Source organism: Drosophila ananassae, chromosome 3L, assembly GCF_017639315.1.
Source record: "Drosophila ananassae strain 14024-0371.13 chromosome 3L, ASM1763931v2, whole genome shotgun sequence".
Classification (NCBI taxonomy): domain Eukaryota; kingdom Metazoa; phylum Arthropoda; class Insecta; order Diptera; family Drosophilidae; genus Drosophila; species Drosophila ananassae.
The window spans coordinates 18,438,906-18,451,607 of record NC_057929.1 but is presented as its reverse complement, the minus strand read 5'-3'; the positions used below and the strand labels follow the sequence as shown (position 1 = coordinate 18,451,607).

The window sequence follows — 12,702 nt, the reverse complement described above, 5'->3', positions numbered from 1 at the left end:
TGGTTTTAGGAATATTCATATTTAAAGAATGGATAACATTCGAATACTTTGTATATCCATATAAACGGGCACATTTCTGTTAAATTTGTGCAGTATTTTTGGTATTTTTCGCGTGTAAAATTCTCCGCGGTTTTCCGTCGCCTTTCGCTCTCTGGCCACACCACAAGAAAACAAAATACAGGAGTAGCATAAAACTTTATTTTCGCCGAAAATGAGTTTGGAAATGAGCAACATCAATGGCGGGAACGGCACCCAACAGCCACAAGACAAACGTGAACTGCTCTGCCTGCTGAAACTTTTGAAGAAGTACCAGCTCAAGAGTACAGAGGAACTACTCTGCCAGGAGGCCAACGTGAGCACCGCGGACCTGACTTCTATTAGTGACAGCGATGTACAGCAGGTGCTCAGCTCTGCGCTACGGCTCGGCGATGGAGATCAGGAACGAGAGCATTCCCAGCACCCACCGCACGAATCGAAACAGTCGGCGGTAACAGAGGCGAATGCGGCGGAGGCACTGGCCAAATTCATCGGCGACGAAGGCTTTGACGCGCAACAATATGAACAGGCCTATGAGGAGCTGCGAGCCTTCGTGGAAGACTCGTTGGACATATACAAGCACGAGTTGTCCATGGTACTGTACCCCATTCTGGTTCAGATATATTTCAAGATGCTCGCCAGCGGCCTAAGGGACAAGGCAAAGAGCTTTATTGAGAAGTACAAGTGCGATCTGGATGGCTACTACACAGAGGGCCTTTTTAACCTACTTCTTCTCTCAAAGCCAGAGGAGTTGCTAGAGAACGACTTGGTGGCCGCCATGGAACAGGACAAGTTCGTTATACGGATGTCCAGGGACTCCCATTCGCTGTTTAAGCGCCATATTCAGGATCGCCGGCAGGAGGTGGTGGCCGATATTGTGTCAAAGTACCTGCACTTCGACACCTATGAAGGAATGGCTCGCAATAAGCTTCAGTGCGTAGCCACCGCAGGGTCCCACATCGGAGAAGCCAAGCGGCAAGACAATAAAATGCGGGTCTACTACGGCCTTCTCAAGGAGGTAGACTTCCAAACGCTGACCACACCAGCTCCGGCCCCCGAAGAGGAGGACGACGACCCGGATGCCCCCGATCGTCCGAAGAAGAAAAAACCCAAGAAAGATCCACTTTTGTCCAAGAAGTCCAAGTCGGATCCCAATGCTCCCTCTATCGATAGGATACCGTTGCCCGAGCTCAAAGATTCGGATAAACTGATTAAGTTAAAGGCTCTAAGGGAGGCCGGCAAGCGTCTGGCGCTAAGTAAGGATCAACTGCCCTCCGCCGTCTTCTACACGGTCCTAAATTCGCATCAGGGCGTAACCTGTGCCGAGATCTCAGACGACTCCACGTTGCTGGCGTGCGGCTTTGGCGACTCCAGCGTGAGGATTTGGTCGTTGACGCCTGCTAAGCTGCGTGCTCTCAAGGAGGCGGATGCCTTGAGGGAGTTGGACAAGGAGTCTGCCGACATAAGTGCCCGCATGCTGGACGACCGGAGCGGGGAGACGACCAGGTCTTTTCTCGGTCACACCGGGCCCGTATACCGCTGTGCCTTTGCTCCAGAGATGAACCTTTTGCTGTCGTGCTCCGAGGACACCACCATCAGGCTTTGGTCTCTCCTTACGTGGTCCTGCGTGGTCACCTACCGAGGGCACGTTTATCCCGTGTGGGATGTCCGTTTCGCACCGCACGGATATTACTTCGTGTCCTGCTCGTATGACAAGACGGCCCGTCTGTGGGCCACTGACTCGAATCAGGCTCTGCGGGTTTTCGTGGGCCACTTGTCCGACGTGGATTGCGTGCAATTCCATCCGAATTCGAATTACGTGGCCACTGGGTCCAGTGATCGGACTGTGCGCCTGTGGGACAACCTGACGGGTCAGTCGGTGCGCCTCATGACTGGTCATAAGGGATCGGTGAGCTCGCTGGCTTTTTCGGCCTGCGGACGGTACCTGGCCTCTGGATCTGTGGACCACAACATCATAGTCTGGGATCTGTCCAGCGGTTCGCTGGTCACCACTCTGCTGCGCCACACCAGCACCGTGTCCACAATTACGTTCAGTCGGGATGGAACCATTTTGGCAGCCGCCGGGCTGGATAACAACTTGACCCTGTGGGACTTCCATAAGGTGACCGAGGACTACATCAGCAACCACATAACTGTTTCGAACCACCAGGACGAGAACGACGAGGATGTATACTTGCTACGCACGTTCCCGAGCAAGAACTCTCCGTTTGTCAACCTGCACTTCACCCGCCGCAACCTGCTCATGTGCGTGGGCCTCTTTAAGAGCTAGGACCAGAGTTAGGATTAGTCGCTATACGTAATGTAATTGTAAGCAGTGCACGAAATATCTAAGATTAATGTTTTATATCAGTTCGTTTTTTAACCCACTACACCTACATTTGTAAGCAAAAAGTGATTCAGATGCACATTTTGGATTAGAGTTTGTAAAAAATAAATTCATTCTTGTACATTGAAGCGGAATTTCCATTGAAAAGGCAAGGGTTTTGGGTCCTTACATGTAATCGTATTTATTTTTAAAGAATGGCCTATACATAAGTGCATAATGTACAGAAACTATCATCTATTCAGCATCCGCGATGCCGAAGGTCCGACGCACGGCGACCGAATTCTTGATGTTGTAGATGGCGCAGCGCGGTGGCTTCTCGCCGCCAAAGGCCAGCGTGAAGGGATCCTCGGGACACTGTCGCATGCACTGCAGACGACCCATATTGAACTCGTGCTCGTAGACGTGCTTGGCCTCGGTTGTATCGAAGTTCCACACCTTGAGGGTGCCTTCCGTGGAAGTGGAGGTCAGTAGGTTGGGCACTTGACTGTTGAAGCACACCCCGGAGATTTCCTCGTTGTGCGCCTTCACGGACCAGAGCCACTCGTCGGGTTTCCGCTTATCGGCGTAGTGCAAGCTACCGTCACTGGTGCCCACAACAAAGTAGTCACCCTGGGTGGGGTGCCACAGAACCTTTTCCACTTCTCCAGCCGCCACCTTCCACTGGATGCTCGAGGAGTTCACTGCTTCGGAGTCACGGCAGTCGAAGAGTCGCACGAATCCGTCGGCACAGCCGGTAAGGATGCTTTGAGCATCTGTGGTGTGGAATTCCAGCGATTGCACTTTCTCGTCGAAGGCAGTGATGACGGTGTGCGGCTGTCCTTCGTCCATATCCCAGAGGATCAGAGTCTGGTCGACCGAGCCACTGGCCAGAATATGCTCGAAATTTCGGTTCCAGGAGAGATCCAACACGGCGTCCTTGTGTCCATACTGCTCTTTGTTTTGCTTGCGACTGCCCTTGGAGCCCAACTTAAAGGTGGGCTCAATAGAGTCCTGGATGTCCAAGTCCCAAATGGTGATGATCGGGTCCATGCAGCCTATGGCGCACATGTTACCAGCCCGGTCGCTTCCAGCATCATGGTTCATCCACTCGATGCAAAGCGGGAAGCTGGGAAGTAGAAAGTCGTGGTGGGTGTAGAGTGCCTCCTCCTCCTGGTTGAATACCCACACCTCCATGGAGGCCGCATCGTCCTGGACGTGACCTACCAGGATCAGATTGTCACTAGGCTTTATCACCTCATCCTCGGCTTCGGAGTCCTCGTCTTCGTCGGGCACTTGCTCACTGGCGCTCACAATGTTGGCCAGACTGGTTACATTTGCGTTCTCCTCGTTGTCATATTCGTTGAACTGGAACTCATCTTGAGGATTCCGGTTCTCGCTGTTCGCGTCCTCATCGTCGTCCACATCCATGTCGTCAGCCACCTCTGGAGCCCCGTTTCCCTCACCATCCTCGTCGTCGCTTTCGTCATCCAGCTGCTGGCGTGTGTCTCCGATAATCCTGGCCAGCTCCTCCTGGGTCAGTACGATCTTGTCAGGGCGATCCTTGGCCACGCCACGGGGCACGAAGCACAGGGCGGGCACAAAGTCAATGTTCGCTTCAGGGGGACCTTCTTCAGCCATATTCTTTGGTAAAACAATTTCAAGTTTTCTGAATGAATTCAAAAGACAACACGTGCAAGTCGATCTCAGAGGGGATAGAAAGTCCCATCTCTAGAAAACGGCCGATAAATTAGCGGGAAATAGCTGTAATTAACATTACAGAGAAGCATTAACATTTGTAAAACATTCGTTTGCTGGTGAAGTTTTTAAAACTTTATATTTCAATTTAAGATTAAAATCGAAAAGGATTTAACCTCCTTAAATATATTTGAAAAAAATCAAGATTAAATAGTACAATTAGCTACTGAGAAATCCCCTTATCTTATATCCGTGTGTTTCGCTATCTTTTTCAGCTGATCCATGCAATCTTTTATTTAGACAGATTTTATTATCGACAAAGCATCTTATCTTTCATATAACTGTGTGCTTCGAGCCAACCGGTTTTCCAGTTTTAAGTTCTGCTCCGATGGATACACGCAAATTTTCAACCCACATATTAGACACTTCTCTTGGAAAGGCTGCTGCCAATGTACGAGTCACAGTATCCAGGCTGGACGAAATTCATGAGTGGAGATCTCTTCGGGCGGCCCAAACAAATGAAGACGGTCGTTGCCAACTTTTGGAACCCGGACAACTTCAGGATGGAGTTTACAAATTGACTTTTCACGTGGGGGCCTATTTTGCAGAGCGTAATACCAAGACCATTTATCCTGCTATTGAGATAATGGTGGATTGTAGTGAAAATCAGAACTATCATATTCCATTGTTGCTAAATCCATTTGGATATTCGACGTATCGCGGCACATGAAAATACATTTTTATATTTTGATTTTGAAATAAATGTTCTTTGAAAATTTACTAATTTATGTGCATTTTTAAATTTAAACATTTTTAAATGTTAAACGATTCAAAACAGAGAAAGAAAATATTTATTTTTGAATCAAAACAGGGTGTTTCGAGTAAGCGGGAGGGAGCGTCAGTGATGTGTTTCTGAAAATGTTAAAATTATCGATATATCGATTTTCCTTACAGCTCGATTCTACCCTCGATTGCATGCGACGGATACTGTGTCTCGGATAAGTTTAAAATGTATTTGGCGGATACTTTTAGTTGTATCTGACGGTTAGCAGTGAATGACGGTTGTCGCGGGAGATTCGTGGGTTCTCACTGCTGTCGGTTTTTGGAATAAAGTGTGTTTGAAACAGCGATCGACTTCAGTGCTCGCCGGTGTTTTTTAAAAAGAAAAAATAAATTAAACTTCAAATCCTCGGCGGCTTATATACCAAGTGTGGATAGTGCTTCCCATTGTGAGTGCCGGATTTTGCGTCCGTTTATCTGCCCCCCTCAGAATTCGCCTCCCACTGAGGCGCGCAACAGTTGTCTTCGAAGGGCCGGGGCCGGCGAGCAAAGCCAAAGAATCTGTATGGATTTGATATCCGTGTGTTTTCAAAGAAGTTTCAAACAAGAAGTTGGGTTTGTTATTGGAAAGTACAAGCACTCCAGCAACGGCCAGCACACATAGACACACACTCCACTCGATGCGGCCGAGCCAACAAATCCCCAACAAATCTTAAACCAGTTTTAAGATACATATTCTTGGTGTCAGTGTGTGCATGTTGATTTTTTCTGGCATTGTTTTCGTTTTGTGAGCTGCTGGCTCTGCATCTTTTTTGTGTACCCTTTTCGCCCGTTTTTCCACCGCCGCCGCCGCTCTAGCCGCCGTTTTCCCCCCTAATCGCGTTTCCATTTTCTGGCCGCCGTCCAGGCCTGGGGTTTGGAGTTGGTGTTTGAGGTCCAGCAGAGCAACAAGTACCCCGGCCAAGTGCCAGCCAGCCATCCAGCCCAATCGAGGAGAAGCCGAAAAGAAAAAAACGGAAAAAACTAGCTTAGATTCTAACGAGATCAGCACGCCAGCAGTTGGAGTAACCGGGCCCAATTGGACCAATTTGAATGTTGGCCCGTTCCAGTAGGCCCAAAAGTGTCTCGCAATTCCGTCATTCATTGAACGAATAAATCTTAAAGGTAAGAGGGGAAATAGAATTTATTTTGAGAATAGATAGTTTCTAGTTTTATTATTCTTATTATTTATATCTTAAATAAATAATCTATTTATAACCCTAACATTGTTCAATTTATGTTTTTCTGAAATCCATGGGATAATCTGAATTAATTGATTCGAACAAGATGTTATCCGAACCTGTTAGATTGCCAAAAACAACCATCACTTTCATTATTTATGCAGAATACAAGTTGTTCAGAACGTGGGAAACAATTTGATGAAAAAAATCAAAGCAAAGAGTAATGTTTTGTAAGATGTAGCCAGCGGGAGCATTACCTCACCTGTCGATTACCTGGGACACTTATGGGCAATTTCGTTTACCTAATAATTGAAAGTTCATAAGTCGGCATTAAAACGCAATCAAAATGACAACCTGCTAACGGTCGATCAATCAAACAGGCCCCGAATGCTAATGTAAATGTGGCAAAAAGCCCAAAAATACGCAGATATGTAATTGATAATCGAACCGCCGATAAACACTTTCCTGGCCCCCAGCTCTGAGACCGAACCAATCATTAATAACTGTATTCAAAAGTCGCACAAACACAATGCTCAGCTTTGGGATACCGTTAGCCACGAAGCCGGGCAGTGGAAAAGTGTCAAAAATCGTAACCTATGTGGATATAATTTGCACTGACGTAAAGCAAAGGCCCGGGCCCGGGCCCGGGCCCGAGCCGATACGCGATGATCGTTAAATGCTGAAGGCAAATTAGAGAGCGGCTATACGGCTAAGCGGGCAAAGTGCAGAAAAGAAGGCAAAAGTTGCCAGCCAAAGCGGCCCAAAAGAAAATGGTGGAAAACATGAAAAATACTCGAGCAAAAACCTTCGAGTCTGCGAAAAGCATGTTGGGCATGTTTGTCGTCGAGTTCGGCTGACAGCGCAAAATGGCAAGAAATGGCAAGAAGAGAAGCTCGAAGCCTCTTCCCTCCCTGTTGCGCTCCGGCCAGGTCCATGGGCCAGATGAAATGGCAAGAGCAAACAGGAAATGAACCCGCATGCACTTTTTCAAGTACCCTTCGTTCGAATCCACTGGCCGATTGCATCGAGCACAAGTGCGGACCAAGGAGCCGGAGACCCAGACGAAGACTGAGACAGAGACGCTTGAGCTTGAGCTTGGTCTAAAGTAAATTTTGTCGTCATCGTCTTGTGTTTCTCAGGGCGCCTTTGGCTGACAGAGAATACCCTACAAGGGTTCCAAGAGGGCCGTGCGCCTAATTGGTTGGGCAGAGATACGTTTTTAATTGGATGGACCTAAAGCGTCGAATAAGAATAGAAATTGATATAAAAATAGCTTTTAAAAACCAGAACATGAAAATATTATTTATGAAATTTATTTCCTTTAATATTTTAATATTTTACCATTTTAAAATTCAATTTATCCCAACTGGTCGAGTCTTTAAGTTTTACTTTAAAAAAGAAAAGTCAAGAATTAAATTCTAGAATACTTTTTATAGTTCCCCAAAAAACATTTTTCAAATTTTATATAAAGACATAACATTTTCAGTGCCATTTTCCTTTTAGAAATAGTCTAGGTTTGTACGAAAGTTTAGATTTCATGTATAATTTTACTCTTATATTTTAGATTTTAGAAAATTAGAAATTTATAGCTGGATATTACTTTTTGAAGATGTAGATTTTATAGAAATTTTCTTTTTATGGATTTCTATAAACTTATTTCAGGATTCAAATGGCCAGAAAAATTATTTTCATATAGGAAGTGAATATTCCCAAAATTAAACCCTAAAAGTAGTTAAAGACTCAATTATGACATTTATAAGAAGAATTAAATGAGAATGTGTTTATCAAACAACTCTTTAGCTATCTATAGCTCTGACATCTATTTGATAATTTAAAGGCGAATTGTTAGATTGTAAAAAGGTATCTTTTAGTCGAACATGCCAGGAGATCCCGAACCTTTTAATTTTTTGTATTTATTCCATTTCGTTTTGTTAATTTCCATGCATTTTCAGAGCTTGGGCGTAGTTTTTGTTATTTGCAATGTTTGCTCAGTTGTGTGGGCTTGTGTGTGTATTTGCGGTGTGTGTGTGTGTGCGGTTGGCCAACCTGTTCGTATCTGAAGGAATGAGTCAGCTGGGGGTTTGCATCCATGAGATACAATTCGAGTGCCCCGACACCGACACCGTGCCCGACCCCGACCCCGACGGATACGAACTAGAGTGTTTGCAGAGGACATCAAATGAGTCGGGGAGCGGGGTCCTTCTTCCTTTTTGACCTGCACTCGAGCGTTTATCCGCCGACGGTTTTGATTATTTTGTTATGTTTTGTTCCCTCAGCTGTCTCATATTACCCGGGACATGGAGTTATCGTATGCATCCCGGCTTTGTTTTTCTCCTCCATTTGTCTGCATTTCCCTTCCCGGCGCTGCATGGGGCCACTCTGAATGCGTTCAATGGGTAATTTCCGATAAGCCAGCCTTTAAGATACATTTTGTGGATGAAGCCTTATCGAGTGTCGAGTCTGAAGGGGTTTTTGTCGAGTAATTTCTTTTACAGGAAATACAAATTAATTTATACAAATTAAGTTACAAGGGAATATGTAAGAAATGGTAGGTTGTTTCAGAAATCATAGCGTAAATCTAACTTGTTTTATTAATCTATATTTGAGAACCTAGTCTAGTCAAGGCTAGGTAGCTCTTTTTGAAACAAAACATTTTGAAACCCAAATAATGTAGTATTAGTTCATTCTTTAATATAATGTTTTAGGAACTAAACCAATAAGTTTTAGTAAATAATTTGAATCATTGATTGATTATAGCCTATAATTTCTAGCCCTTGATTTAACAAAGATAATCGAATGAATTGGTTATAAAAGTATGGATGCTCGAATCAAAAAGAACACCTGCAGACGACCTTGACAGTCTCTCGAGCACTTGGCACAGTTACTGTGTTTGGCTGTTTGGAAACAAACGCGCTTTGTTGGCCAATGCTTACCGAAAAACAATTGTTTTGGAGAGCGCTTAGTACCTTCCTACCTAACATACTTACCAGTACTTGTGCCCCATGCGATGGATTGCAGCAGGTGGCGTGACTAAGACATTCCGCCACTCCGCCACGGCGAAGTGAGTTTTTCAAAATTCGAAACTAATTTCAGAGCTCGTTCGTACTCTCGTATGTGGCTTAATATTATTGTGCTGCTAACGAGGCGAGTCTTCCAGCCCGGCTCGTATTTTAGTCAATTTTGTTTTTTTATTTTTCCGCACATACATACTCGCGTTATATATTTTATATTCGCGCACACATGCCCACTTTTATGGTTTCAGCATTAAAAAAATGTGGCGCAAAATTCAAACAGTGAAGCGTAATTGAAAAGGCATGAAAATCCAACATGGGCGGCGCTGGGAGGCAGTGGGAGGGGGTGGCTCAGAGCCCGGCTCAAAGTCGGAGTCAGTCGCGCACTAAATCCCAACGGTAACGCACCCATTAATCACTAAAATCGAGCCAAAGAGGAGCAATGAAAACGGCCAAGACGAGCTAACGTCTTCTCATGTGGCGGAAAAAGTGGTTGGAGCCGAGCGGCAAAAGCGAATTGAAGAATTGCAGCCACTTGGCCAAAAGATGTTCCTGAAACATGGCCAACAAGTGTTAATTAAAATTTATTGAGTGCCCCCTGCCATGTCTCTCAAAACATCCCATATTGCTCGGATGAGTCATCCGATTCTCGGGCGGAATGCGATCACTCTCGTCGGAAGTTGGCCTTTTAGGCATCTAGTGATTTCATGGCATAGTCTCTGAAATTTCAGGGCGTGGTCCATATACGTATACCCACTCCCCGCAAAGTTTAATTAATTCGAATTGCGTTGTGCCAAACAGTTAGCTGTTTCGTCGCTTTTCGCCAATTCTGTTGGCCGTAATGGGCGTAATTAAAAGCCTTGTTAACGGATGGGTGAGATGGAACCTAATTACTTCATAGGTTTTGGGCCTTAATGTCATCCCGAAGCCATTTGCATTATTAGATTTCGCTATAAAGCCAATACAATTGCTACGAGCCCCATTGACAAGTACTTCGGCCCGTTTTGGCCATCTCATTAGCCATTCCTGGCACAAGCCTCGAAACAGTAACAAGGCCTAGGGGGGCAGCACATTCATATTCACGCCGCTCACAATGGTTTATCGGGTTGCATGCACGCGACTCAAATCAATTGCCACAATGACACACATACAGGGCTCAGAGACTCTTGTATCTGTATCTCAGACGAGCGTCTAATGCCCAAACCAGAACGCTAGAACGATGACGAGACAATCCAGCGGAGACCTTCACGGTGGCGGGCAGAAACTTGGCCAGAACGACGGAGCGACGAGTGCATCGGCGAAGTGACTGAAGAATACGTCTATTCTGTCTTTTACGTCATCTGAAGCGAGGGGGGACTGGGCTGGGTCGAGACAATTGCACGTGCTTTGCATGGCAAATTACAAAATAACAAGAACACAAGTACGCAACTCACTTTACAATCGACAGCGAGTCGGAAAGAGCTTCAGGCTTCGGGGCAACAGGTTCCATTCCTACAGGTGTACAGAGAAAAACGATTTCACAAATTTGGTGTCTAGTAACAATGTTTAAAGTTTGAACTTTAAACACATTCTTTATTGAAATAAACAATTCTTTTATTTAAAAAAAAAACAAAAATCAATAAACGAGGCTTAAATCTCTTTTATTAATCTAATACTTCTAAGGAAATTATTTTCCGTATAAACAAATATATAACAAACAATGTGCGTCATTAAATATATTTATTTAGTTAAATATTTATAAAAATAAAATAAGTTTACAATGGTTTTCAGTAATATATTCCCTATAAAAGGTCTAAGAAACTGGAATCACTGGAACTATATATTACAGAAAGTATATCAACTTGTAAAAAATATTTTGAATAAGTCAAATTAATAATTAGATAAGTTTCTTGGTCCTACATATCTTTAAAATAGTTTAATATAAATATAGGATTTAAAAAAGATATATGAAATAGATTTTTAGATAAAACTGAAAATAAATTCTCAACCTAAAACCATTTTTAGAAAATATAAGTACAATAATAAATATAAACTATATGCCTCTCAGCATCCAAGCCTTATGGAACGATCAGTTTCCCTCAGATATTTCTCCCAGTGTGGGGCCGTAAAGGTGAGCTGGTGGGCGTGTGGCTGTGGCGGTTTTTGAACCGTTCTTTCTTGCGCATAATTACATGGCCTCTCCGGTCGCATCAAATATTCAATCGACAATCGACACAATGGCCCACATTCGACCTCTATTCTCCCCGCGCTTTGTTTCGGCCGGTGTGTGGTGGTGTGTGTGGTTTTATTTATTTATATTTTTTGGCTGCTTTACTTTTATTTGGGTTAATGCTAAAAAATTGTCGTTGCTGCGTCTCTGTCGCTCCAGCGGGCCACATTCTGTGGGGCAGCGAAGAGGGGCTAAAGACACCTTTTTGGCCGCTCTAATCTGCGGCTCTTCTGCACTCCCGGCGCCGACTTCTTGGCCAAGATCAGGTCTCGTGTCCGGCCCAGTGTCCGGGAGCAGAAAGAGATGGAAGCGGATAGGCAAAAAGAGACGGAGAGAGGTACGGAGATACACAAAACCGTGTTTGTAATTTCACTTTTTATGCACAAGAGCCTCACAAAAGGTTAAAACGATTAGCCATTAATGTTGGCCAATCTTTTTGATGCTTTTCTTTTATAATTTGCGCGCTATTAGCGTACTTTAATTTTTTGTACTCTTTTTTAGTTTTTCTTTTTGGGCCACGTCCATTAGGTCTTCAGGTGTACTGCCTGCCCATGGGTGTTGTGTTTAAGACTAAGGTCAGGCCCACAATAATCGGATTTTGGAACAAAAAGTAATACTTTTTTTGTGATATTTACCTTGAAATTGTGGCTGATAATTTTCTAATTCTTTTCAAGTTTTTGTAAAGCTGTTTTAAATAAATCAAAGACAGACAATGGGACATTAAACATTTCTTTACAGGTTTCTGTCGCTTTCAAAGCTTGTTTCGGGCTACAGCTAATGACCTCTTCTGCTCTAAAAGGTCAATAAATTATAGAAGATAAAATATTAATTTTTGCCCAGATTGACTTTTTTCGGAGGTTTCATTTAGAAATTTGTAATTTGTTATACGCTTGACTTTCCCTTTTGGAAATAAATACAAGGAAGCGATGTCTCTGGAATGCTTTTTACTAAAATTCAAACCCGAAACAGATAATGAGCTTGAGATTGTTTCATGGGCTCCCATCCGGGGTACTCACCACACCCACTGATTAGAATTTAATTTCTATATAGTATTATACAATATATAAAAAGCTATAGCGAAACCAGATCGCATCTGCAGTCGGCGAAAGGAATGTGTTCAGAAGTCAGTTGGCGGATTTCGCGCTCCGCTGGCTTTGATTAGACGGGTTCGATCTGACGCGGCTTGTTTTGTTTGTCGATCCGATCATTGCAGCAATTAAATTCAATGAAATTTAATTTCGCAATTGAATTTCATTTTCATTTTCAGCGTGCTTGCAAATTACTCGACCGTTGCTGTTTGTTTTCTGGAAGCGGTTTCCTCTCACTTTTCCCCAACGCCCACGAAATAGAGGGGCTTTACTTTTGGGGCCTTATCCCAACTAGAATGTTTCCTTTCATGGTCAAATAATAATTACTTTCCCCCAT

General features: G+C 44.1%; 4 protein-coding genes across 4 annotated transcripts in view; 3 read left to right on the top strand and 1 right to left on the bottom strand.

Moving 5' to 3' along the window:
• Nucleotides 1–128: 128 nt before the first annotated feature.
• On the top strand, nucleotides 129–2,511 carry LOC6493944 (transcription initiation factor TFIID subunit 5). The gene has a single exon (XM_001961236.4). The coding sequence runs from the start codon at nucleotides 212–214 to the stop codon at nucleotides 2,324–2,326; it is 2,115 nt and encodes a 704-aa protein (XP_001961272.1). The 5' UTR covers nucleotides 129–211; the 3' UTR covers nucleotides 2,327–2,511.
• Nucleotides 2,512–2,538: 27 nt separating this feature from the next.
• Nucleotides 2,539–4,113, bottom strand: LOC6496616 (periodic tryptophan protein 1 homolog). The gene has a single exon (XM_001961235.4). The coding sequence runs from the start codon at nucleotides 3,998–4,000 to the stop codon at nucleotides 2,618–2,620; it is 1,383 nt and encodes a 460-aa protein (XP_001961271.1). The 5' UTR covers nucleotides 4,001–4,113; the 3' UTR covers nucleotides 2,539–2,617.
• Nucleotides 4,114–4,178: 65 nt separating this feature from the next.
• Nucleotides 4,179–4,837, top strand: LOC6502505 (5-hydroxyisourate hydrolase). The gene has a single exon (XM_001961234.4). The coding sequence runs from the start codon at nucleotides 4,446–4,448 to the stop codon at nucleotides 4,785–4,787; it is 342 nt and encodes a 113-aa protein (XP_001961270.1). The 5' UTR covers nucleotides 4,179–4,445; the 3' UTR covers nucleotides 4,788–4,837.
• A 220-nt stretch (nucleotides 4,838–5,057) lies between these two features.
• The window catches only part of LOC6493945 (mucin-5AC), a 38,364-nt gene continuing 30,719 nt past the window's right edge, over nucleotides 5,058–12,702 (top strand). Inside the window, exon 1 of the mRNA XM_032455609.2 lies at nucleotides 5,058–6,001. The gene's annotated coding sequence lies outside the window, so the exon portion shown is untranslated. The remainder of the gene's footprint in view (nucleotides 6,002–12,702) is intronic.

Coding starts and splice junctions, on each gene's coding strand:
- LOC6493944 (XM_001961236.4), top strand. CDS start 212: ATGAGTTTGGAAATGAGCAACATCAATGGCGGGAACGGCACCCAACAG.
- LOC6496616 (XM_001961235.4), bottom strand. CDS start 4,000: ATGGCTGAAGAAGGTCCCCCTGAAGCGAACATTGACTTTGTGCCCGCC.
- LOC6502505 (XM_001961234.4), top strand. CDS start 4,446: ATGGATACACGCAAATTTTCAACCCACATATTAGACACTTCTCTTGGA.